General features: G+C 46.6%; 1 protein-coding gene across 1 annotated transcript in view; it reads left to right on the top strand.

Annotated features, from left to right (window-relative positions):
• The window catches only part of ITGA5 (integrin subunit alpha 5), a 285,403-nt gene that overhangs the window by 119,188 nt on the left and 139,376 nt on the right, over nt 1–26,839 (top strand). Inside the window, exon 3 of the mRNA XM_085654764.1 lies at nt 26,701–26,813. Within this exon, the coding sequence (XP_085510890.1) occupies nt 26,701–26,813 (113 nt within the window). The remainder of the gene's footprint in view (nt 1–26,700; nt 26,814–26,839) is intronic.

Below are 26,839 nucleotides of genomic sequence, written 5' to 3'. Positions count from 1 at the left end.
GAGAGAGCACACTTCATTAAGGAGTGAATGACTTAACCTTTCAGAGCCCCCTCCCCTGTGGCTATCTATTAATGAGCGCCATGGCAGAATGCAGAGAACTAAAGGAATGGTTGTCCTGCACGCGCCCCGCTGCTACCCTCTGCTGCCCCTGCCCCGCCCGCCTCGGAGCAAGAACAAGAGGCCTGCACATACTCCAATAAGTCACAGCGAATTCCTCTGACGTCAACTCCTCCTGGCTGTAGCCGTCTGCAACAGGCAGTAGAGCAAGGGACAGGAGCATAGGCTGCTCGTGGGGGTGGGGGATGACTGCCCGGTGATGTTTCTTGTGCTCTGTGCTCCCGGACCTGTGAATGGCACCTGTAGTGACGTAGCCGTCGGGCTGCCTGGCCCAAGAACGGTTCCTGTAATGTCCTTGAGACCCGGGCTGCTTGGATTACAAATGAGCGCTGTGACGTCCACGTGGAACTGCCCGGACTGCGCTGCCGGGCCTGCTCCCAGGGGTCTGCGCTGCCGGGCCTGCTCCCAGGGGTCTGCGCTGCCGGGCCTGCTCCCAGGGGTCTGCCCTGCCGGGCGCGCTCCCAGGGGTCTGCCCTGCCGGGCGCGCTCCCAGGGGTCTGCCCTGCCGGGCGATATAGTGTACTTGCAATGTCGCGTGCTGTCCAGCCTCTTTACACCCTCTGTCTAGCCTATGATGCTGGGCCAAGTTCGAGTCCTGGAGGTCCCTGGTCCCTTAGAGCGCCTGTATACTGGTCCTGTGAGGCCCCTGTGGTCCGTCCTACCCGGCCTTTAGTAGGAAACCACTAGCCACTGTTGGACTACCAAGGACTGCGTGAACGTAATGTTATTACTAGAGACTTGTGCAGCGGTTTCTGATGTTTTAGGAATGGGTCAGGACAAATGGAATAGCTCATAAATTAGGATTTTATATTTTCCCAGGCACAGCCTGGAAGTTCTTCCTGGAGACCAGCTGCAGCTCATCGTAGACCGGAAACGCTTCCTCACAAACACAGACGGTTCTCCCGTTCCTCACTTAACCCCTCTCTTGTCTCCTTTGCCTCGGCTCTCACCAGCAGCCGAAGTGCAAGGGTTCTCTACAGGCTAGGACACAGCACGGACATCTCCGGATGCTGAAGTTCGCGATTGAGGTGCATTGGTTGAGCTCCGTACCTTTGATCTTGGGAATGGAATAATCCACTTCTGCTTGTCCTGGTTCTAGGAGATGAAACGAGAGGGGGTGCCGCCGGACACAGGGGAGATGCATTAGTGAAAGGAGACCCTTTCTTCATGCTTGCTGCAACAGTTGTCCCCTTCTCTTGCTTACTAGGGTTGGGAAGCTTATTCAGGTTGCGCCAGTGAAAAAGTACTCTGTGGGCTGTGTTCTCCCTCACTCAACACTATATGCATTCAAGTGAGATTCTCTGCGGTCCAGCCTGTTTTGATTACGTTTTTCTCACTTTGGTCACACTGGCCTTTTAGTTCTCCCTTCATTTATGTTATTCCATCCTATTACTCTTTTGGGTATATTAGTTTATAGCCAATTGAATTTGGGATTAAGTGCCGCCAAGAGGCAATCATTGCATGTGGTTGGGGATGCCCTACATAGCTTTGACTATAAATACAGTCGGCTCTATTTGAGGGAAAATTTTGGCCCTCCACGCTAATAAACCCTGGCTGGAGATGGGACTGAAGCTTTGTCGCGCTATGGCATTTGTATTGATGCTTCAGCAGCAATTCCTAGAGAGTGAAGGAAGGCACATTAGGTTACCATCTATATAGAGAATATGATGGGATGAAAGAGCTTTGCTTCGAGGGCCCTCCCCGATGTTGCCCAGTTTTCGAAGGTGCAGATCTGATTAGGGGGTGCTAGGGTTTATCCCATTTGGTACATCCTTATGTCAGGATAGCAAGAAAGAAACCTGCAGGGTAACATGGTACCGGGCATAATACAAATTCACAATTTGATAATTTTTCAATTGCAGTGTTTGTCAGTTTCGTCAATTTGTCTAGGGGTGTGCGCAATTTCCATAATTTCTGCAATTACACAAAATTCCGAAAAATAATGCCTTATCATGCAAAATGAAAAACTGGCATTTGACACTATTTTAGCACGAAATGCATCATAGCATGCTTTAAAAAACCGTGCACAGCAAACAGCAGTCTCTCCCTTTCTAGTCATTCGCGTTGCTTCTGTGTGCTTGAGCTACATTTTTGCCACAAACGTTGCCTGCCATCAATCGCGTGTAACCACTGCAAATTACCTCCTGTATACATACCTTAAATCATATAAACACAGTGGACTGGACAAATGCTCAACACATTCATTCCGATACATATTCAGCCTTGAGAAAGCCTCAGGGGTCGAAACACAAGTAGGCTGATGCTGCTCCATCATGCCATAAGATTCAATTGGTAACGCTGTTTCGTATTTATGAATGTGGTAATGAGGCAATACATTTTGACATACAACTTCGAAATTCAACCTAATCTTACCCCCTCGATGGAATCAAAAAGCCGAAACCAATGTTATGTACTTCATTACTTTTAATTGTACAAATACTGCAATTGTAAGGTGATCAAATGGTGAATTTGATTGTACTAGGTACCCCATTACTTTCCGTCCTTGTAGGAAAGTTACTTGTTTGTTGAGTGGTCCTAATAAACAGTAGTACAAATTATCTGCCACTCTTAGGGATAACTGTGGCTTGTTAGTCAATATGAGAGGTTGTGGCCTTACGGCTAGAGCAGTCGACCTCTATGCTGGGGAACTGGGTTAGAGTCTCGGCAGAGACGCCCAACATCCTGTAATTCTGGGCAAATCACATAATCTCACGGTGCCTAACAAAAAATGAATGTGTACTTCTGTAACACAACTGGTGCTCATGTAAAGTGCGCTGATAACTTTGGGTCACGTTAGCACTATGTAAAATTCCCCCCTTCCCCCCCCCCCCCCCCCCCAAAAAAAAATGAGATGTGTTGGAGACTGCCATGCTTCATTTGTTTTTTATATATATGGCGTTAGGTTTTTCTTCCATCAGCTATTTTTAGATAAGAACACAACTGATATGTGACTTTACACCAGATTTGCTGAAATCATTAACCACATGGACAAACTTTTTGCAATATCTTATTAACAATTGCAACTGTTAATCATTCACTTGAGGGCCATTTTATATTTATCATTTTTTTTCTTCGTTTTATAACTGTCATAAACTAAACTTTTTGTTGTGAGAAGCTTCGTGGATTCACTTGCTGTGCATTACTCTACCATCTAGAGTTTGGGTCCGAACTTGTCTGTTTTTAAAAAAAATAAAAAATAAAAAAAAAATTGGGCTGGTTGTTGCTTTTGATCATTTGGTATTGTGCCCCTCTTTGACTTCAGACATAATCCCAGGAAGCTCCATTGTGTGGTTGTCCTCTTCAGATTTTTTTCTGCCATCAGGGCTGTATGCAGTGGAGGTAGCTCCTCTATGAACAGGAGGTTTTTCTACATAAATCAAAGAAGATCCATAGGAATCAAATTAAACTCCATCCAATGCCATGGAAGATTACTGGTTTTACACCAAAGAGCTCAGGGTTTTTCAACCTTACCAGACCACAAAGTACTCGACCGCGTGCATGCCTGGAGAGTGCTGGTAGGGCACAGAAACCACCATTTAGGTTCTGCTTGAAGTGCCAACAGAAGTTTGCATTGAAAGACCCCCATCATGTTTGCAAATTGTGCCTGCCCAGAAAAGAAAAAGACACACAATTGATGGACTGAATGCAGAACAAATCAAAACATTCACCCCCAGTCAAGATCTAGGTTACATCATCATTCTTTTGCTCACCATGCCACCCCAGTTTAGACCTGGCCATATGCAAATGAGTCTTGACCCTGTGCCTCATGGGACCAGTCCAGCCCGAACTGTATGTCTTTTGCTTTCTCGCCCTAAGTGCGCCAGGTATGCCCAGACGTGGGTCCTGGGCTGACTGTGCCACTGGAATCAAGCTATCCTGGCTGAAGAGGAGTGAAACCCCGAAACCGGTCTTAGGATGCTTGTTTCCAGTCCAGGGAGGACCTTGCTTGGCAGTTCGGGTTGGACTGGTCCATGAGGCACAGGGTCAAGACTGATTTGCATGTGGCCAGGTCTAAACTGGGGTGGCATGGAGAGCAAAAGAATGATGGATTTAACACAGATCTCTTGACTGGGGGTGAATGTTTTGATTTGTTCTGCATTCCGTCCATCAATTGTGTTTCTTTTGCCCAGAAAAGAGACGCGGGTTGTACTCTGCCTATTTTGATGGGGCCAAAACTAGACCAGTTTCTAATGTTCATCCTGGATCTCAGGGTCCTGAAGAGATGTATCAAGACACACATGTTTCAGATGACAACACTGCAAGTTGTCATCCCGTTCCTCAGAAAAGGGGGCTACATGACAACAATAGACCTCAATGACTTGTACCTACATGTGCCATTGAACAAAAGACACAAGAAGTACCTGAATTGTGTGATAGACCAGGTCCACTACTAGTTCACGGAGTTGCCCTTCAGGGTAAAATAAGAACCCAAGAGGTTCACAAAATGTCTGGCACTCATGGCTGTGCATTTAAGAAGAAAGAGGATCCATGCCTACCTCGAACTGGATGATAGGCTCATAAACAGTACAGTACAGAGACCGCACAAAAGATCATACAAATGCTACTCAAACTTTTTCTCCATCATCGTGGAAAAGTCCTCTACGGTACCAGAAAAGGAGAAGATTTTCCTAGGAGCCAGACTGGACTCTGAACAGGAAAGAGTTTTTATTGCAAGAGAGAAGGGTCCAGGCATTTAAGCAAGAAGTTCACTACTACCAGAAAAGGCAAGCTCTTGCAGTGGGAAAACTCATGGGAATAATGGCGTCCTGACTACCACTCATTTCAAATGCCAGGCTCCACATGAGACCAGTCAGGAATGGCTTTAGAGATACTGGTCACAGGCAATGCGGAAATGGGGAAGATCTAGTGGCTGTAACAAAGTACACAAGGCGATACAATGGTGGAACAACAAGATCACACTAGGCAGATCTCTCAGACAACCAATTCCCATGGTTACCATTACAACAGGTGCATCCCACATGGGCAGAGGAGCGCACATGGACAGACTGAACATGAGGTGCCTATGGAGCCCAGAGGACACAATGGAAAATACAAACTCTCATTGAGCTCAAGACAGGTTCCCTAATCTTCAAGGACTTGCAGTCACAACTGAGGGGGAAAGGAAGATCATCCAGATACGAACTTAACAATGTTACAACAATGATCTACCTAAAAGTAAGGGGGGTTAATGCCATATTGATAGCATGTTCAGGGATTTTTGCATATGCCTTTTCGCCGATCCCTCCGGTAATAGGTGCAAACAAGCTACCATGACACTCATTGCGCCGTGATATGCCAGACATGCATGGTTCTCCGAACTAGTGGAGCTGGCATAGGGTAATGTGATGCTGCTACGAACACGATAGGACATTCTAACCATACAGCAAGGCAAAGTGTTGCATCTGGAACCAAAAACACTAAGCATGGCTCTTGAAGACTGAATTTAAACTTCTCAAATTGACCAAAAGTACCATCAACGTTCTCAAAGAAGTGAAGACTGACATTGCAGAGATATGGCTCCCAAAAAAAAAATTGGAATGAGTTTAGAAAATGTTGCGCAAAACAGAACGGGCCTACACACCGGACCAGAAGATGCCACAGTCCTTAAATAACTTGTGCACCTACTGGACAAAAGGCTGTCCTATGCAATGCTAAAGATACACCCGTCAGCCACTGTGGAATGCACAAAAGGTGCCATAGAAAGGAGTTTCTTCCCAACACCAGTGGTGGAAAGGTTCTTGGAAGGGGCAAAAATACTGGTGCCACCATGAGCAGGGCCCATTGTCCATGGAACCTGAATCTGGTCTTCATGAAGCCACCCTTAAACCAATGCATAGCACAGGACTGCAATTTATCACCTTAAAAAACGTTTTCCTGGTAGCCATAACATTACTATGCAGGGTTGGTAAACTACAGACACTAACCGTACAGGAGCCAGATGTACAAATATACAAGGACAGGATACTAATGAGAACCAATCCCAAATTCTAACCCACTGTGGTATCATATTTCCATGTTAAATAATGTTTTTTTTTTTCCAAAACCTTAAGTCGCAAGCATAGCGCGCTCTACCCATACTAGACATCAAGAGGATTGTTATGTACTGTATGCAGAAAACAAAACCAAAGAGGCTTTTGGCTACAATTCGCTTTTTATTTCAGATTCTCACTTTTCACTGTTGGCATTTCTCAGGTTTCATGTATTTGCACTTACTTACTTCTTTCCTAATTTCCCTGCTTTCTCTTTAACTTCGTCCTGGCTTCCTTTTCTTTTCCTGTTCATTCTCTGTGGCTTTCCTTCACCCCTCATTTATTGGGTAGAACCTACTGGACAGTGCATGCTTTGACTGTTGCGAGACATATTTTGGGCTTACCAAGAGCATGTATAGGGGCTTGAAGCACACCCATTGCTTACTAGTGGTTAGCTTTTTTGTTTCTCTCCTTTGTTCTGCTTTCTGTGTGATGGCATTTTCTATGAATCTTTTATTTGTTGCTCCCATTGAGCATTGCCTTTTAACAATGCGTTTGCTTAGTTCTCTTGTACTCCCTTTTACATAATTAGTTTTTCCTTTTTGTTCAAGCACGCCATTAAAGTGCATGTGTTTTTCATTTCTCATCCAGTCTTTAAACTGTACTCATTTGCACCCCACCCGTTACTTGCTGTCCTGTGTGCTTCTCCCCAGTCCCCTCTAACTTGCTTTCTGGCCTGTTGCTTCTCCTTACCACCGTCCACCCAGCTTGCTTCCCCTCCAACGTCTGCTGTGTTGCTTTTTCCACCATTCCGCCATGTTGCTTCTCCCATACACCAGCCCGCTATAAAAGAACTTTAAAATTGCACACCTTTTTTTAGGCGTGCACATGCGTGTTGCACGCACCTAAAAAAAAATGACACTGCCACCATATCATAACTGCTTTTAAAAAATGTATATATATTTTGCGCCATACTGCACTACAAGGCTAACAACCATTGATTAACCCTTTCCGTGCTCATAACGGAACCACTCCGTCATGAGCCACGGGTGCCGTGTGCTCATGATTGAGTGGTTCCGTCATGCTGCGGCCGTTGGCGGCCGCTCCGCCCACGCGGCGCTAATTCCCTGCCTGTGCGGGCGATTAGCGCAGTGGGCGGAGACATGACGGAACCACTCAGTCATGAGCACAGCTCACCCGTGACTCGTGACGGAGTGGTTCCGTCACGAGCACAGCGGCACGGCAACTGCCCCCAAACCCCCCCCCAGCGCCGCGGCGGAATTCCTGCCGCGGCGAAGGGGTTAAAGCCAGTAGGTCCCAAAGGAGAGACTTATTAGTAAATGTAAATGAAAATCCAGTATTTGTAAAACGCTAACAATTGCCCGAGGATGTCAAGGCGCTGGGGGCAGTCTGGAAGATTAAGCGAGCTAATGCCCAGAGTCACATGCTGCTGAGCTGACCTGCCCCCAGTGCTGGATCGAACTGTGAGCCACCATGCTCAGGAGTCGGACACCCTGGCCGCTGCACCACACCTCTTCCATTAGCATTATGTTTTTCCATTTCTATTTAATGTACTATTTCTAAAGCTCCCACCCCCTCTTTTCCTGTAGGGGATAAAGCTGCCAACTTGTCTGCTGTAAGCACAATAAGATGATGGAGGGAACGCTGAAACTTTTCAGACACTTGCCCCCAGTCACTATTAGATCTGGGTTAAATCCATCATCGCTCTTTTGCTCAATTCGCCACCCCAGTTCAGACCCACCCATATGTGAATCAGTCTTGACCCTGTTCCTCATGGGAACAGTGCAGCCGAACTGCCAAGCCAGGTCTTCCATTGTTTGTTGCTGCAGCACTTTTTGTTCTAAGTGGGATGGGTATGCACAGACATGGGTCCCTTGCTTGCGGTGTCACTGGATTCAAGCTAACCTGGCTGATGAGGGGTGTTACCCCAAAAACGTTCCCAGGATTCTTGTTTCCGGTCCATGAAGGACCTGACTTGGCAATTCGGGCTGGACTGTTCCCATGAGTAACAGGGTCAAGACTTATTTGCATCTGGCTGGGTCCTAACTGGGTGGCGTAGTGAGCCAAAGAACGATGGATTTAACCCAGATCTCTAGACTGGGGTGAATGTTTGATTTGTTTAGCATTCCATCCATCATTTGTTGTTGCAGAACTTGTCTTGTGTGTCTGGTGTCACACATTCACCCAGTCAAGGATTTTTATGAATAGCTCCTTGACATTTAGGTGTGTGCTCGCAAATCACTACATGCAAAGTAAAAGCAACAAAAACCTAGAAAGTACCCAGGGTTTTAAGTGGGCTGGGTCTCACCGGTGCTGAGCACTGGCAGTTTTTTGTAGGGGGCCTCGAAACTGGTTTCTATTGGGATGTTTTGTGCCCTGGCACAGGTGGTGCGTTTTTCCCCAGACTGCAGTCACACCAGGCACATCCATGTGCGCATGCTCACACTGCTCACTCTTACTAGTGGAGAAGTTACGGCATGAGTTGTGCCAGGTGGAAGTTGAAGGGGAATCCTTTAACCCCTCCCCTGCTCATGACGGAGCCATTCCGTCATGAGCCACGGTTGCTGTGTGCTCATGACGGAGTGGTTCCGTCATGCCGCGGCCGTTGGCGGCCGCTCCGCCCACGCGGCGCTAATTCCCCGCCTGTGCGGGCGATTAGCGCCGTGGGCGGAGTCATGACGGAACCACTCCGCCATGAGCACAGCTCAACCGTGGCTCATGACGGAGTGGCTCCGTCATGAGCACAGCGCCACCGCGCTGCGGCGGAATTCCCGCCGCAGCTAAGGGGTTAAAGGCAGTCATTTTCTCTTTGGATTTCCCTTCTCTTTTTGAAACTCAGGAGGAGCAACATTGCTGTGGTGTCACCAGGGCTTTTAGTGAAAGCGTTTTCAATATTCTATACAAGCCATAGTTACTGCTTATTTATCTTGTGTAACTAACAACCATTGACAAAACCAAGAGTCCTGAGTTGTTGTCTGTATGATGTTACTTGTTGTATCATTTATATGGATGCAATGACTGAAACACCAAAATACAAGTCGGGCGGCACACTATGCTAAGCACATATTTTTAGCTTACGTGTCTTTAAGCCACGCCCTTAGATACATTGACCACGCCCCTTCGAGAGAACACCCCCAGTTTTTTCATCCCACTTAAAGCTCTGAAAGTAACTGAAGGTGGGTTGATCATCCAGAAATGGCAGAAGGTGTCACAACCGCTCCCCAACTGTTTATCAAAATGCCTTTTTTTTCTTCTTTTTTTTTTTCGGGCTACCCCTAACCTTGCATGCACCCTTGCTGTTATCGTCCTTCACGGCATTCACGTTTGGGAACTGTTCCTGTCTCATCGCGCTGGGCAGGATTCGCAGGAGGAACATGCTTTCACTTACATCCAGACTTCGCTGTGGAAAGAGTGGGAGAGGGGGTGGGTTTCTTCTCGAATGTGAGGTGGAACGTCTCAGCTGGTTTTCATTTAGGAAAGCTGGAAACATTTGGCACTCGTCTTGCATGGACCGCGTGGCTTTGCTTTTTTTACTACTTCCCAGGATGCCGTGGGATCAAGTCCGTTAAAATTCCCTGACATCGATTCAAAGACAGCTGGGGTTGGGGGCAGGGCTCACGTGGAAAACTAGGAGCGCTGAACCTGGGAATCGCGCTTGTGTGGGGGGTGGCAGGCAGGCTTGTGTATGGAGGAACCGGCAGCACTGTGTCCTAAGACCCGCGAGGCTTATTAGATGAGGGGGAAGGGGGGGGGGGGGGGCGTGGTAGTAAATGAATACAGGCTTATCCAGTGCCAAGTGAGAACAAACACCCCATTTGGGTGTGAGGTCTCGGCTGCTGTGTTAAATGATACTTTTTCCGGGTGTAAAGCATTTGTTTTTGGTGATGAGACTCCTTTCGGGTGTGGAGGTGCGTGCTGCATGAAAGGTGGGATCCTTTGTGGTGTAAGGAGTCATGTTATGGAAAACAGGGGTATGGGATTTATCTGGGAGTACAGCAACACCCCGAGCTGTGCTCCGGTCCGCTTAGGAATGAAAAAACAAGACACACTGGGGTCTGGTGTCTTCAGGCTCCTGGGAGGTCATGAAGGTGGGTCACAAATCGCTCCTCGGCCCTCCCAGCCCGCTACAAAACGGTCGTAAACAGCTGAAATGCTATAAAGTGTTCCTGGCGCGAGGTGCTTGGCACGTGCACTTTGTTTACTCAGCAACTTTGTCCAGCATCCTTTCTACCAGAGAGGGTGGGCACACCTGATCTGCGCTACCCTCCTCTGTTTTAAATCCCAACGGCCTGATGACGCGCTGTCTGGAGCATCAGGCGCATTTTACATTTTAGCTTCAACCTAACCTTGTAAGTGAGCATTGCTGTCTGCTTACGAGGTTTCATAGTAACTGCTACTGCGCTTGAACCTCCACAACCCTTTACACGTGTATGCCTGCCTCACAGTAAGGCACCTCTACTGGACTTCCTCAGAAAAGCTTGTACATGCGACAGAACCAGGTTGTAGGGATTTTAGACGGGCTGCTGTACTCGACGTGCTATGTGTACAAGTCACGCAGCAGGTATTGTAAGCTGGAATGTTATTGACGTCGTTTTGCGAACAAACCCACTAATTTGAAGGCTAGGATTTCCAGCCTGTTAAAGTTGCTCTGGTATACAAGGACACCCTCACGTATTGGAGGACACCGAGAACAAACGGCCACAGCAAAGTCAGGAAATGGGGCAGTATCCATATTTCTGTTAATCAGCGTTCCTTAATTTTCCCTCATCACTGGTGGTGGTGGTGTAACTCTGTTGGGTGGTGCTAGGCCTGTACCAAGCTTTTTATAAATCTGTTCTAATGCATCCCTTCCCTGGAGCCATATCAACATTTAGGGACTGCGTTAAGAATACATACAATATGTGCAAAGGTATAAACATGTGGAAATTGAAGGGTTTGAAAATACTGCACGCAGAAGGGTATGATGTAGCAACTTTACCTCATCATGATTACACTGGGCATTCTAGGCCCCTCTATGATGTTATGTTACACAGGTGTACAGACCGTATTATTGAAAGATGAGACCAGGTCCTTGGAGTTAAGATTTGTTATATTTGTAACAGAATCTGCAGCTACTTAGTGCTGGTCCATGGGAAAGTAAAACGTAAGCCACTTGGACATCTGCCAGTCGTGTTTTATAGAATGAAGACTAAACCATTCCTCCCTGTCTTTAAATAACATGGCGGGAACAATTCCCAGGTCAACTCTTACTAATCTACCCCACACAAACTTGGAACATACCAATATTGTCTTCCTTAAACATATCTAAACTCACCTTAAATGCAGGAGTGGGTTTTTCAGACCCAACATGATAGGCACGTCTTTTGGACAGATAGCCGTACAGATTCCACGCATGGCACTAAACTGTAACTCCCGTAATCACAGTGTGGAGTGATTTACTAGACAGCTGACTTGTGGGAGATGATCCCGATGGTGGCTGTATGTGATTTTTGGTATTTGGCTATGAGATGGCAGGTTTATAATTGGTAGATGGTGCATATATTGATATCTAAAGTACTTGTAGGACTAAAGCTAGGCCGTGGCTGTTAATTAATTTCAAACAACTTGAGAGTGCATTTGAAGAAAAATAATCGCTTCTGCAATGCAATTGCTGAGGATACTTGTGATGTCCTTGATTATGGCATTTCAAATTTTATTACTGATGTGTTTGAGATCTTGAGCCTAGCATGGCGTAGGTGCAAGCTACAGTTCTCGTAGTGTGCCATAACTGCAGTTTTTCAGCGGTTTTAGATCTTGCAGTGGGACTATGTCACACTAACTGTTTTGCAGTGAGTTGCTTGCTCTGCTTTAGGTACAACATTGTTACTCAGTGAATTTCCGATTTGTTTTCGTGATGAATACTTGTCACCATTTTACTGGTAGAAGTTTTTGTAAAATTTTTTTTTTTACGCCTTCATACAAACTGTTTGAAGCATAATCTTGCAACTTTACACTGATAACAACAAGCTCACAAATCTGTAGTTTGACTCTACATGGTTGGTTCTTCTTCTAACGTTGACTCTGCCTATTCTCTTCTTCACACATGACATTCCAGGTTCATTTTACCTGCTTAGTAGCGTTCTTCTGTCGTGACTAAACTGTTCAACAGTATTTTAAAATACGTTATGTTGTATGTATTTACAGCCCTGAACAAGCTTTCTTGAAAGGTGAAACGCGTTGGCTATCCTAAAGTGTTTAAAGGATATTTGAAATGAAGGATTTACAATGCTCAACCAACAGTACCTGCAAAAGAACTCTTCTTTTTGTGTTAACCCACTGTTGTTTTTGTTTGTATTGCCTCATCAGCCCTTTAATTTTGAAGGATAAAGTCTGTCTCTGTTTGACATTGCAGTCTTATCCCTTTTTCATGGTTTTTAGCCATATGTAGGGGGCTTGTTGCAGAGCAATCTCCTTTGAAGCCAACTCCTTGCTGCACATGCAGTTTGCAAGTAAAGTTCAATTCTAGCATCTGAACTTTAATGCAAGTCTACCAAATGGCATAAATGTGTATTGCAGACCACATGATGTGGTTTTGATCAATTTATACAATAACGTCTTTGATTCTCGCATAACCTCCATAATCAATTATTCGAATGCAAAATTGTGTCTTTCCTGGATGGACACAGCAAAGAAAACGCAAGGAAATGAGGGATGAAGCGCAGAAAATTTTCAGACACTCACTCCCTGTCACAGATCTGAGTTGAATCCATCATCATTCTTTATCTCACTTTGCCACCCCAGTTCAGACAGAGCCTTATGCAAATCTGTCTTGATCCTGTACCTCTTGGGAACAGTCCAGCCAGAACTGCCAAGGCAGGTCTTCCCTGGACCGGAAACAAGCATCCTGGGACCGGTTTCGGGCTAACACCCCTCATCAGCCAAGCTAGCTTGAATCCAGTGGCAAAGTGAGCAAGTGACCCACGTCTGGGCATACCCTGCCAACTTAGGACGAACAAGGCAAACACAAGGAGATTAGGGATGGAGCGCTGAAACTTTTCAGACACTCCCCTCCAGTCTCAGATCTTGGTTGAATCCATCATCTTTCTTTAGCTCACAACAAAGACACAACAAAGTGGCTCTGATTGTCAAGGTTTGGGGCTTTGTGGTAATGCCGATTCCTCACCTTGTGACCTGGAGATATCTAAGAGGAAGGAGTACATACATTTTCAGCATACCCCATTTGGGGAGGTCCTGAATAGATTTCTGACCTCCAGATTCCTGGCTCTTGCCAAACACTTCACTGCCCTGCCCCCCCCCCCCCCCCCCCCCCCCATCACTACTTTTAACATTCCTCAAAAGGGTAGCAAGATCGATTACATCGAAGTGTCCAAGGAACTAGCCAAGTTTATACTCGGCCATTATATATCGATCGCCCCCCCCTCTTACTCACAAAATGGGGGTGTCCAGATAAAATGGGAGTGTGTGGACAAGAATGCCTTTCTGGGTAAACTGGTCTGAGAATGATGCATTCTCAGTACTTACCCGGGAGGAAGGGGACACTAGAAAATCTCTAATGCTTTTAGAACTGTATGCTCTGCAATGGACAAGGGGTTGAGGCAGTCTTCAGTCACAAAGAATCCCCCATCTATAGGCGGGTTCGATCATGCCTGTATAGCAGCCCAAGAGAAACTGAAACAGACTTTTTTTTCTAGACCGTGCTCAAGAAGGGATAAAATGAATGGAAGTTATAAATCTACCCTGGAGGCCAGGAGATCTGTCCTGAGGGTGGAAGCATGGGAGGAGCGGTCAAGAGCCTCCATCTTGAAGGATCCCGCACTGTTCTGGAAGGCTGTTAATCAGCCTCTTTTTTTGTTTCTTCTTCTTCTTCTTCCAGGGATTAGAAACCCCCCAGAGATAATGTCATCCCGGTGAAGGCATGAGCTGCCTATTATGATTGTATTTTTAATCCTGATAAGAGCCCTTATTCAGGAGGGTTAATAGAAAGTTTATGGTAACCCGGAGCTCTATTCCAACATAGCCAACTCTATTGAAGTCAAGGATGTAATCGCTGCCCTCAGGCAGAGCGTGGCGGGTAAAGCACCTGGCCCTAATGGTGTCCCCCTAGACCTCTTCAAAGATAACATTGCATTGTGGGCCCTGAAAATGACAAATTTATTTAAAACTACCATTGAGGGGGACATTATATACGCGTGGAAGGAAGCAGTAGTGGTCCCCTTATTCAAGAATGGGGACCATCATAATCCCTGTTGCGATCTACTTATTTCCCTCCTAGACGGCTCCCTTAAGACCCTTGGCAGAGTCCTAGCAAGCAGACTGGAGGCTTAACTGGGGGGAAACAGCATCTTTATCCAGAGTCCAATACTGGTTTCATCCTGGACTGGGGACTGTCAAACAATGCTTGGACCTCTAGCTGGTCATTGGCAAGTATGTAAAGGCAAGGAGAGGCTCAATTCACCTAGAGTTTATGTTTCGCTCCTTAGCCTTTGACACAGTTAATAGATCGAAGCTCTGGGGGATAATGGCAAGGATGAGAATTGACCTAGCCATAATTAACGTGTTGCAGAGGATGCACTGGGATTATCTGATCAGGGTCCGGTTTGGTACAGAGGGTGAACTCTCTCCTGAAATTAAATCCTCCATGGGGGTTAGACAGATGCATGATGGCCCCCTTAATGTTTCCTTTTTACACCAACAATCTTGAATCAAGCCCGTGCAACGCAGGGAAAGATTTCCCCGAAGTGAAGTCAAGGGCCCTCTTCGTTTTATTATACACCGATGACATGATCCTTATTTCAAGAACGGCAAACGGCTTACAATGGCTTTTAGACTTTTTGCAGTTTTATGGAGGGAAGGGGCCTGATCCATGAACCAATTTCCGCAAATCCTTTGCTATGAGCATTGCCCCAAAAATGTTTAAAACTCGAACGTTCTATGTGGGAGGTACGGAAATTTTAAAGGTGAAGACTTTTAATTATTTAGGCATCCCTCTTGCCCATATTTCAACTTGGCACATTCTACTGTGTAATAGGATTATTCAGTCCCAAAGAGCCGTGGAGGCTCTAGTCACCTTTGCACGCCCGCAATGGCCTAAGCCGATGCGCAAGATGATCAGCATTTATAAAAGTGTACTTTCGGAGCTTTTGATGGAGCTGTGGTGTGGGGTGTAAAGGTGATGGCCCACTTGAGCAGGTTGAGAACAAGTTCCTAAGAGTACTTCTTGCTGTTCCCCAAGCCACTCCATCTTTCATACCATGTCGAGGTGGGTCTGTATCACACGGAGACCAGGATTAAGTTGAATCATCTATTACTCCGGGTCAGATTTTGGGGTAAAAAGGGGCGTCCCTTTCAAAAGCTGTACTGGAAGATTGTCTTTGGATCATGCTTGAGCGATGCCCTGGATCAAGCATGTCAAAGGGGGTTCACAGATCGCAGACTTGTATTTTAACTCCAGAGATAAAAAGCCAATGGTAAAAGACGTTCAGGGAAAGATCGCGTGGCCTCCACCAGGCACATTTTGACAAATTAAGTAGTAGTGCTAACTGTAATACCATTAAATCATCGCAGGGCTGTGAATTTAATCTGATATCAATCTTTGATGCAAAAAGTAGGTTCTTGCTTACCAGGTTTCGTTTTAAGTTCATTTATTAGTGGCCTTTCCCAAGGATGTTGTCTAGCGCACAACCTTGCCAAATTGCCCCCGTGATGATTCAGCAAAGCACTATACACTTTACTTTCTTCTATCGTTTATATTCCCAACCTCCACTCTGGAAGTGCTTCCTGAAACAAATTCTGTGTTTATCCAAGATTAGATCTCATAGAGGAGAGTTGCTTCATTTGCAAAAACTGTTTGAGATCGAACTCTGTAGCGGTGTTAAACTTTGTCGGTACACAGTATGGTTCAGAAACCTATATGGGACTGTGTGATGAATGTTTTTTTTTTTTTTTTTTTTTTTTTTAAAAACCTTTATTTGTGCGTAGTAAAAGAACAAATACGGGCCTACAACCATCAGGCCGGCCACAATACGGTTGAGCACAGAGACAAACAATACATCCCCTGTGCGTCAAGGTCAAGATTAGCAACGATTCAGGATTCATACACTGGAGGGATCCTTGACACCGGGGGAAGGAGAAGTGAAGGTTAATTTTAAGGTTTTCAAAAAAAAATTTTTATCGGGAAAAAAGTCAGTAAAGGATAGAAACAAGGAGATTCGAGTCCGCAAGTCGGCTTCATACACTGGAGAGCAGCAGCATCATTAAAACAGCCATAGAAAATCTCATACAGTAAGGCGATGCAATTAGATAACAGGATCATCACAGTAGTAAATACGCACCCCCTAAAAGCCGCCCCCACTCAATCCACCCCCCACCCGGACCCCGAATCGAAACAAGTATAGCGCAGAGACATGAAAGAAAGAGGCCCATAGAACTAAAAAAGAAACAGTAAATTACCCCCCCACCCTACACCAATGCGGAGGCTATGGCCTACCCCCCCCCCAGCATAGTGCCTGTCGCCCAATGAACCCGAAATATAGACGAGAGAGAAAGTAGGAATAGAGTAAAGAAACTAAGAGAAGAAAGAAGAAAGGAGGCGGGGAGGAGCCCACGTATCCTCAGGAGCGCCCGACACCACCGGCCAACCAAGCCTCCACACACTGAAACCCCACTACACCCAAAGGCGGTCGTGGGAAGATAGCATGTAACACCACGGAAATGAAGGCAGACAGAGCGCGACGAGTGCGCACAACATAAGTAGACAATTCCAGTCCCAGTCCAGCCCGGCCGTGAAGCCATAATGATAGAAAGTAATCTAGCCCTGGCCCGATCGCGGGCGTACGATTAGACCCGCCCCCTCGTGAATGCCCCGCATCCCGAACAGACAAAGACAATATGGCCACTTGGGAGAAGATGGAGAAGTAGAGTCACAAAATGGCCGCCGATCAGCTATTGAGGTCCCCTTGCACACCATATAAAATCCAGACCTGGCTTGTAAAGTACATGAGTTCCACATAAAAGGAGTCGTAGGCCACCGTGAACAGTTCCTCGAGGTCGCCAGGTGTAGTTCAGCTGGAAACTCCTGCGGGCACGGTGAGGCAGGCAACAACAAAGCAGGCAGCAATGACCGGGGAAACAAAGTATCTGCCATTGAGCAGGAGAGCGATTGATCCTGAGCGCCGGGAAAGCCAAATGCAGACACCAGTGTAGCACCGTTATACCCAGTCGTTGCTTCCCCGCAGGAGGACCACAGCACTGGCAGACTCACGTCTTGTTGATCACAAACGGGGCGCTCACGGCCCGCAGCAGACAGTGTAGAGTCGAACCGCTCACTCAGCGTTTGCAAGCCGACACACAATTGCAGACGAAAGTCCCGCAGGGCAGCCAGAACGGAGCCGTATGTCAGCGGAAGCTGCGTCCCCCCAACGGCAGCAATCCGGGACGGCACTGGGGAGCTGGAGTCTGGTAGAGGGAGGGCGAAGCGGGCAGCGGGCGAGACCGGAGCATCACCCCCCAGCAGCGAGCAGGCAATCAGCGCCATGTTTTACCGTTGAACGGTACCGTGGCCAGGGGGGGGATCGTGACAAGGAGGCAATTCCCAACAGGTCTGCGCCGCAACAGGTGAAAGCCAGCAGTCTCTTCCCCTCCCTCAGGCTCTCTTTGCAGCCGACTAGACCATAGAAGAAGGGGGTCTGCAGCCTTCTACAGCGTGGTCCACAGAGCGGGGTAGGAGACCCGCCATACCGGGGCTTACCCTCTGGCTCCAGCCCATCAGATGCGGGGTACAGGAGGTGTCCGGGCGTCTCTCTCCCGGCTCTTCTGGCGACCGTGCGTGGCGTGAGGCGGGATCGGGACCTCGGGCTCAGATTTGCACCAGCGGGTCCGGTGACTGCAACGATTCCAGGGGGCCGGCCGAGGCCACAGTAGAGCAAGGGTCCAGGGCGGGGAACAAAGGCACCAAAAACTCCGGCATCCGGGCGGGCTAAGACTTCGGGAAAGCGGCGGCGCAGTCAGCGCGTCGTCGCACGCGTTGCACCTCGAAAATCGGCAAGGATAGGAATCAGGATGATAGTCCGAGGCCAAGGGCCGACGGAGCCGGGCGCTCAAGCGACTGCTCCGGTCGCCATCTTGGCTCCTCCCCGTGATGAATGTTTTTAATATATTACCTTTTTTTTTATGCATGTGTTAAAATAAAACAGTACCATCATAAAATTACATAAAATTATAATTGTGCTTTTATGGCTTGAGATCAGACAAAGAACAATTGATTGACTGGCACGAATGTTATTAGAAAATAAAAGATAGTCTTGACTTTAATGTTGCTTCCTATTGGATTTATATGAAACTTGATCGTTACATGGGGTTTAACTTCCTGTATGCCAAATTTCTTAATTGAACACTACCAAGGTTATTAGCTAATGGCCACTTTTTGCCACGTTTAATCTTGCTTTCCTTTAATGGACTTAAACAAAACGATACATACCAAACAAAAGTAAACATGAAAATTGCAAAATTGTGCCTGTTACCAGGAAAAGAAATATTGTATAGCTCCCCCTCCCTTTAACGTTGCGTCCAACATTGCCAGAGTTGCACGAAACCTGTGTTTCCAGCACTGTTAACTTGCCATAACATCAGAACAAGAAACCTGTATTTGTCAACTGAATTCTGTTCAGATTTATCATGGAGCTTCAAAGAATTAGCATGCCAAGTTCTTTCCCACCCTCCGATATGCACAAAACTCAGAATCTCAAGAGTAAGATGCATTTCCCAAGTGTCTGGCAAAATTAATGCAACCGCACCAAAGGTAGCAAATGAAAGATTTTGTTCCCACCCCCCTTAAAACTTAAACTGCCATTGTTGATAGTAAATGATAAAGTTAATGGTAGAAAGGCGCAAACAATTATTCCCCTTACTGGATTTGCATGCAACTTTATGCTCCAAATAAAAACTGAAAATGCTAAAAGCCTGTCAAATTTCTTGCTTCCTAATCTTTAAATTGTGCCACAAATATTAAGAAACTTGAAGTTTTTGGTTCCTCGCTCCTTTGTTAGATGTGCAAGAATTTGAAAATGTAGAGATGAAGCAACGTTTTTTTTTTTTTTTTTTGAAAAACCTTTATTGACATGTCAATCAAGAACAAGTATGGGCCTACAACCCCCCGGGGCCGGCCGCTAAGCAATCAGAGCAACAAAGATCAAATGTAAACACAGGCAGCACCTCGGGGAGCAGAATCTTCATGCTAATACTGTGAACAGCGCCGGTAGGACACCAGGAGAAAAAAGGTTTTCATTTTTACAATGGAACAAGACAGAAGGATCAGGTGCCGAACAATTTCCCAACAGCGATAAAAGGTATGCAGAGTAATAGACGTAAGCAATAAACAGCAATCTATTGGATCAATGGCGCAGACACAGGAAATTCAGGATGGGGAAGAATATCATAAACAGTTGCGCCTGCAGTCCCCCGCCCTAACTCCCAGAAAACACCCCGGAAATTGTGGCACACATGAAACGGCAACGAGTCATAACAAAGGAGGTGTATCACACTGATCCCAGAAAAAGAAAAACAAGAGGAATCCGAGAAGAAAAAGGAGGCCATGGAAAAAGAGGTGAAAGACTAAAGAATCCCCTCCCCCAACCCCCCACCCTGCACCTCTGCAGATGAGTACGGCCCCCCCCCCCAGCAGTGTGCCTGTCGCCCTAGAACCAGACCCGAAATATAGAAGAATAGGGAAAAAGAAGTAGGAAAAGAACCCCACCAGACGGGGGGGTATAGAAAGTATTAATAAACTGGAGGAGGGCCTTCAAAACATACCCCCGGCTTCTCCCTCCCGCACGGTAAGTTTTCCCCAAAGTAAACAATAAACAGCACAAAATCGATCGTATCAAAGAAAGATGGGGAACATTATGCACCTATTATGCTAATAGCTATGCCATGAAAGCACGCAACCCCTGAGCCCGCCCGTCCACTAGATGACCACCCCTGAAGGATCAGTCTTATCCCTGACCACTCTGTGCGATTCTGCCCATGCCTACCCCTCGACCCAGCGCCATGTCCGATGTTCCAAGGTAGAGGAGTGTCCAAAACCGACCGAGAAGCGACGCACACAGGTGGGGTGGAAGTCTCTGAGCACCAACACAGTCCGCATCATGGAGGGACGGGCTTCCCAGTGCCGCCCCAGGATCTGCACTGCACTCGAGGTCCAGGAAGGCAGAAGCAGCCAAAGTAGACAATTGTTGCTGGAATTGTCCCCGGGTCGCCGGAGGCTGTGTACGGGACGAGGCCACCACCTCCCACTCAGGACCAATACCTCCGGGACAGATCAGGCCCTCAGCTAGCCGATCACACGGTAGCATATTGTCCGGAGTGTCCAACAGGGCGCTAATCTCAGGGGTGGCCGCAACAGTGTCCTCCTGTGCGCAGTGTGGGAAGTCCCTGTGTACCTGAGGACAGGCGGGCCGCCGCTGTCCCAACGCTGATGCCACACCGTCGAGCTTACTCCCCAAGACCCCGACGCCATGAGCCAAGGAGGAATGAAGAGCACCAAGGGCCTCGAGGAGGTCGCCGTACCCCAGCACAGCTCTCTGCGATCGCTCCGCCACACTCCCAAAAGTCACACACTCCCAATCCTGCTGCGACCCAGTGGACAGGATGGTAGGCTGCATCGCAACAAGATGGCCGCCAAGTATGCCCGACCCGTATTGGGGCCGGGACCCAGGGACAAGCGCCTCGAGGTCCACGTCGCTGGAGACAGGGTTCCGGGGGCAGGCAAAAAGTTATCCGTTGCGTTGTCACGGGCAACAGTCGTCCCCACCACGGACCAGCTCCCGCGAAAATCCGGGAGCGGCCCGCAAGGATCAGGGCGAGATACGGGCGGCGTCCGGGCAGCTCACCATCAAAGGCAGGGACAATCACCGGAGGATCTGAGAATTGCCCCCCCCGGGCATGCACTCGGTCCGCTACGCTTGACAGTAGGAACGACCCCGACGAAATGTAGGCCGAGTTTGGCACCGCTCCGGTGGACCGACTCCACCCAGTCACCACAGGCCGCTGTTGTTGAACTGCCACCCGGCCAAGGCGTCCACTCGAGGTCCTGGCTCCAGGGCTGCACGGGCCGCAAAGTTCAAATGCACATTTCTCCGGCGATACCGCAGCCAGAAACCTCGGAGTCACACGAACGGGTGCCACTCTCCTTCAGAAACACAATCGCATAGCACAGACTGAGGATCTCGTGCAGGATATCCGTGCGGGATGCGGAGGTTCACGGAGCCGGGAGTCTACGTTGCCGTCCCGGTCGCCATCTTGGCTCCTCCCCGAAGCAACGTATGTTAAGGATCTACCAAACTTCATTACATTTTCAGGAGGAGTGCAAAAAACCCATTAAGAACTGTCAAGATCTCTATATTGTCCAGGATAAACCCTTTCTAATAACATAAATACCCATCACCAGCATGAGGTTGAATATTTATGCTTTTATTGTTTTTTTTGCAAAGTTTTAAGGCACGCAGATGTTCAACATTCACGTGGTACCAAAAGACTGCAGGGCTTGGGGTCTAACCGTGCAGTGCCTATGTTGCACAACTGACATACTTGCTAAGCAGAGACTTGAACATCGTCCCAAGCGAGCTGTGATATTCATTTAGAGTTAGGCTTATGCATTCAGTGTGCTTATTAGTTGTGTGATGGGGTTGCCAATGTCTTTGAAATGTGAACCCTTTATTTGCTGTGCCAGAACCTGTGGACTACTTGCAGTCAGTAGAGAGGACTTGACTTTTCTGCGTCTTCAGAGACCACGTTTTTAAAATTCTTATGTAAAAAAAAAAAAGTAATACAATATTTAATAAAATCACAGGAACTGGTTACACCGCTTTCCACACGAAACACCATACGAGTCCCATCTGTGAACTGAAAAAAATCGAACTAATATATTAAATATTAAAAAAAAAAAACTTTAAGTACCTGCCAAATTAGTTTTGGATTTACAAAAGTAGTGGTGCAGGGCTCACATTTTCAAAGTGTCTTGTCCCATGGAATTGATGCTTAAGCCGCTACATCTACAAAAAAACTGCTCTTCACACAGGAAATTTCTGAACTGAGTTATATTTAGAGTTCTTTGAAAGAGGCTATCCAAAGCAAGTATCTCTTCCTTGATAAAATAGTTTATTTTATTATGTTTACCTAATACGTACAGTTGGCCTCACCCAAAGTTACTAGGGACGTGGGTCCATCTGAAATAACAGAAAGCATTGAGTTAGAGGCTTTGATAAATTAGTGTTAGGTCGCTAAATGGTGAGTGGAAGGATTGAGCACAACCATTTAGAGAGATTGAGGAAGGGGCTCTACAAGGACTTATTTGGCATTTAGCCCAAACATCCAAAAGTGCCTTGGTGGACAGCTCTCAAATAATCCTCCTTTGACAGTTGCTGTGTCACTTCTGCCACATTTTTCGTCACAAATATCCAATTTTCTGTTATGGCCCTCCACTATATGAATACAGATCATTGTAAAGTTTAGGTTGGACCATGTGTTAAAATTTGGTAGCATCTCCATACTATTTTGATTAGTTGAGAAGTAAAGGGCAGGTACGCCAGAAATGTCTGCCATTTTTTTTTCCCGATGGGTCGGGTCGGGTTGTAGTGCTTGTATTTGAATGAAAGCTTCTCACACTGTATAAACTGGTCAGTACTGAAAAATCGGAGTTAAGTGTCCTGCAAGAGATAAGCTTCCACTTGTTGTGAGGGGTGGACTTTCAGCCAGACATAAAGTGCAGGAAATGGTTAGGTCTTCCTGAATTATGTTCCATGCAGTACCGAAATGAGGAGCTGAAATGCCAGAATAATGTGATGCATTGTTTGCCATTTGCTTCTCTTACTTTATGGTCAGCTGATGGTATTCTATATTTATTTTGATAAATGGAACTTTGATGATTTTACTACATTCATTAAATATGGGGAGTCTGTATGTTAGGCCTGTGTGACATAAGTTCAATTGGTTAATACGTGTAACAAGTATTTCAAATGTTCCCTGGGATCACAGGTATCAGATACTCCTGCAAGCTCACCGAATTGAGAAGTAGCTACTCTTTTGGCTTTGATTTTCAGGTCGAACAGTCTAGGCTTATTCTTGGGTGGTGGTTTTGGTTAGGACGCTCAGTTCAGTTACACCGTATAGGTTATTGAAGCAGCTTTTACTTTGAAACTCTTCTTTTACATAAGATAATATGCTTTAAAACGTGTGACGCTTTTGCTACTCTGGTAGATACTCAAACTGGGTTAGAGAACTTTAAAATGGGCATGTCTGGCTTGCCGTCACAAGTGACGCCAGACTGGCCGTAGCGGGCACCGGGTACTTCCCCGGAGGGCTGCCAGGGTGGGGGCCGGTTTTGGGCCTGTGGGGGGCCGTTTTTGTTACAGGGAAGTTTTTGCAGCATAGCTGCAATATCAGCCCCTGTAGCAAAATCGGCCGAAACCAATCCTGGCAAACAGCTCGGCCGCACTTTCAACACCCCAGGGGGCTGGCCGAGCACTTTGCCAGGCCGGTTTTGGTTCCCAGTTCAGCCCTTGTCACAAGACAGCCAGCCAAACAGATATGCACATTTTAAAGCGCACAGCTCCCTGCTGCTGCCACTCTGCAGCACTGACCCCGTCCCGTCCTGACACTTAGTTTGGGATGAGCTGCTGAAAAATAAAACGGTAATAAATAAACATTATTACAGTTTTATTTTTCAGCTCTGGGGTTTTGTTGGACGTCTCGCCTCTCCTCAAATGGAGGAGCCACCCTTATCTTAAGAGTTCTCAGGAGGCGCTGTGATGGACAGAAAGGTAGCCACTTGGCTCGGGCACCTTCTGTGATAGCAGCTTTGGTAACTTGGAGACTGCAGATAGTGCAGTCTGTCTGACGAGGAAAGTGAAGTGGCGGGGATTGAGGCTCACAAACCTGCATGTCGGTTCAGGTACTGTTGGAATCTAGATAAAAAACATGTAGGAATCTCTGGTACATGTGGGTCATCGCACTGTGCAGGCAAGATAGAAGTGCATACAAAAAGTTGGAGGCACACAGTCCCTATGCTAGCATTAAGGTGGCTTGCAGGCCACATGTTGCCACGCAGTGGAAGGCCCTTGGCACAGGTTGACCTGTCACACTCCTGTTGCTATATTTGGCTGTCAAACTGGTACTAATGAGGTGAGACCTATGCCCAAGACCGTATTAAGAAGAGTAAAAATGTCAAAGTAGTGAAGTCTCACTATTACAAAATGTACCCCTTTAAGTTGCAGTCAGTGAGCTAACCCTCCTCTGTTTTATCCTCCCTAGCGTGCTGGTAGTTTGGACTGTGAGTGTTGTAGTCCTGATCATAGTTTGATGTTCCCCCACTAGATGCGTCTCACTAAGTATTTTGATCTCCAATTCTAGAACAATGTGCGAGAAACATTCTATTCAAAGAACGACAGACAAGGGGTAAAGTTTAAAGATTTACTCACATAATAAAATAGTCACAGCAAGCCATAAGCTAGGCCATTAGTTAGTAATATGAAAGCTTATACATTTAGTAAGAAATGAGAAGTCAAAGAGTTCAGTAGAGATCTGGCAGTAGCAAATCAAGCATGGATTCACCTTCACAGAATGGAGAAAGGTTCTCCTTTCATACAGAAACCTAATTCTTTTATAGGACTTAAAACAAAAGATGTGATATATTCAATTCCTCGGTTCACAGGCTTTTAACCAATAAGAAGCAAGCAGAGAGAAACATTTAATTCAGAATACATTGAGCAATTCTCTCCTCATTCTACTACATTCTTGACAAAAAGCTCAACAAGATTGCTGAAGCCATCGCACTGCGCACCTCCTGCTTCCTCATCCTATGCATGCTGCAAAATATCTTCGAACGGCTGACTCAGAGTATCAGACCTACTGCCACACAAGCCCTCCTCACCAGCAGGCTGGACTACGGCAACACACTCTACGCAGGCATCTCAAAACAACTCTCACAGACTCCAGACCATCCAGAACACCGCTGCAAAACTCTTATTTGACCTCCCAAGCCGCACCCACATCACAGCACCTCAGTAGCTTCACTGGCTCCCCATTCAAAAACGCAGCCAATTCAAACTTCTAGCACACACCTACAAGCCCCACGCAATGCAGGGCCAAATTACCTGAATATCCGCATACACTTTACCAAAGCACCAAACACCTACGCTGTGCTTCATTCTCCAATATCGCACCCAAGACCTGGAATGACCTTCCTTAGCACATCAGAATTTCTTCCTTCCTACTTGAGCTCCCCAAGAAGCTGAAGACTTAGCTCTTCATGTTAGCACCTTGAGAACCACACACCTGCCCAAGCGCCTAGATCTCTCAGCTGATTAGTGCTCTACACACATCAACACATCGATTCTGCTATTTCACAGCTTCTTCACATAGAACATACCATTTTACATAGTATGTTATCCAGTCTGGGACAGTCAACTTGTCCTTGGAAAGGTACATATTGTCTGACTCGGCTGGGAAAGTCTAATTTTGTCACAGCATAAGCCTGAAAGTTCTTTATTATAGCAGAGAATAAATAGTAGAAACGATCACGTGGTGTAGGCAATGCTGCATCCAAGATGGACTACAGAAGCTAAATTGCCCTAAATTGGACGAAGTGCGTTTTCGCGTTCTACACATTAACATTTTGGCAGTCTACTTCCACACTGCTTAATTTGCCTTTTCTTGCTGCAAAATGTATTCAACCCTGTTAAATCGTGTAACCCTTTCGTCTGCCGTATAATTCCTGTGGCTCTGCAAATAAGTCTTTTAAAAAAAGGAAAAAGATGTACTTCCCTTGCCTGCTGTGGCGATGGATAATCGTGGTGCATCCTGACAGTATTTAATTTCTGTATCTAGGGCCACTAGTATTATGCGATTCTACGGCTGCATCTTTTTCGGTGTAAGTATGAATTTGCGGCATTTGCCACAAAATCCATCATCTGCTGCCAAATCTGCAGATTTTAACAGCCAACATTTTTTCTAACTCAAGTGGATCAAAAGTTACTAAAGTTGCAACATGTGCTTCCTTGCAGTGGAAGGTCATTTACCTTTCAGTTGCTATTGCTGTATTTAGATGTGAAACTGGTACTAATGACTTAAAACGTTGTCCCAGACAGTGCTGTGTAAAAATTACATAATGCTATCAAAAATGTGCCGCATTAAGCCACATAATTTGTGCTTTCTTGCTGCATAATTGTCAACCCTGCTCCATAATTTGGTCTTCCTGTGCTGCATAATTCCAGTGGCACTGAATATATCCATGGTGAATGGAATATTGTCAACTGCTGTATGATCATAGACAATCAAGTCTGCTAGAGGCTCCAGAGATGCCTTGAAAGTGAGACTGTGTGGCACGGGCAGACATGGGACTTTTCAGTGAGAACTCTGGTGGCTGGTTTAGCCTCCTAAGTAGGGCTTCTCTTGAAGTTACACAGCTGTCTTGGTGAGGCTTAGTTATTCCTGTATACAGACCTTGCACACACCTTTTGTTCTTTATTCTGCTATGCATTGGCCATCGATATATGCCGAAATGCACAGAGGAGTGCCTAACCTGCTCCCATTTTCTCCCCAGGTCCACGCAGCCACGAGTTCAAAGGAAATGTCTCCGACTGGGAGGAGCAGGTGGAGTTCAAGTCCCTGCAATGGTTTGGAGCAACAGTGCGAGCACACAACCACTCAATACTGGTAGGTGCGAGCTGGGCATTTGTCAG

Source organism: Triturus cristatus, chromosome 4_1, assembly GCF_964204655.1.
Source record: "Triturus cristatus chromosome 4_1, aTriCri1.1, whole genome shotgun sequence".
Classification (NCBI taxonomy): Eukaryota; Metazoa; Chordata; class Amphibia; order Caudata; family Salamandridae; genus Triturus; species Triturus cristatus.
This window is presented reverse-complemented; position numbering and strand designations above follow the sequence as displayed.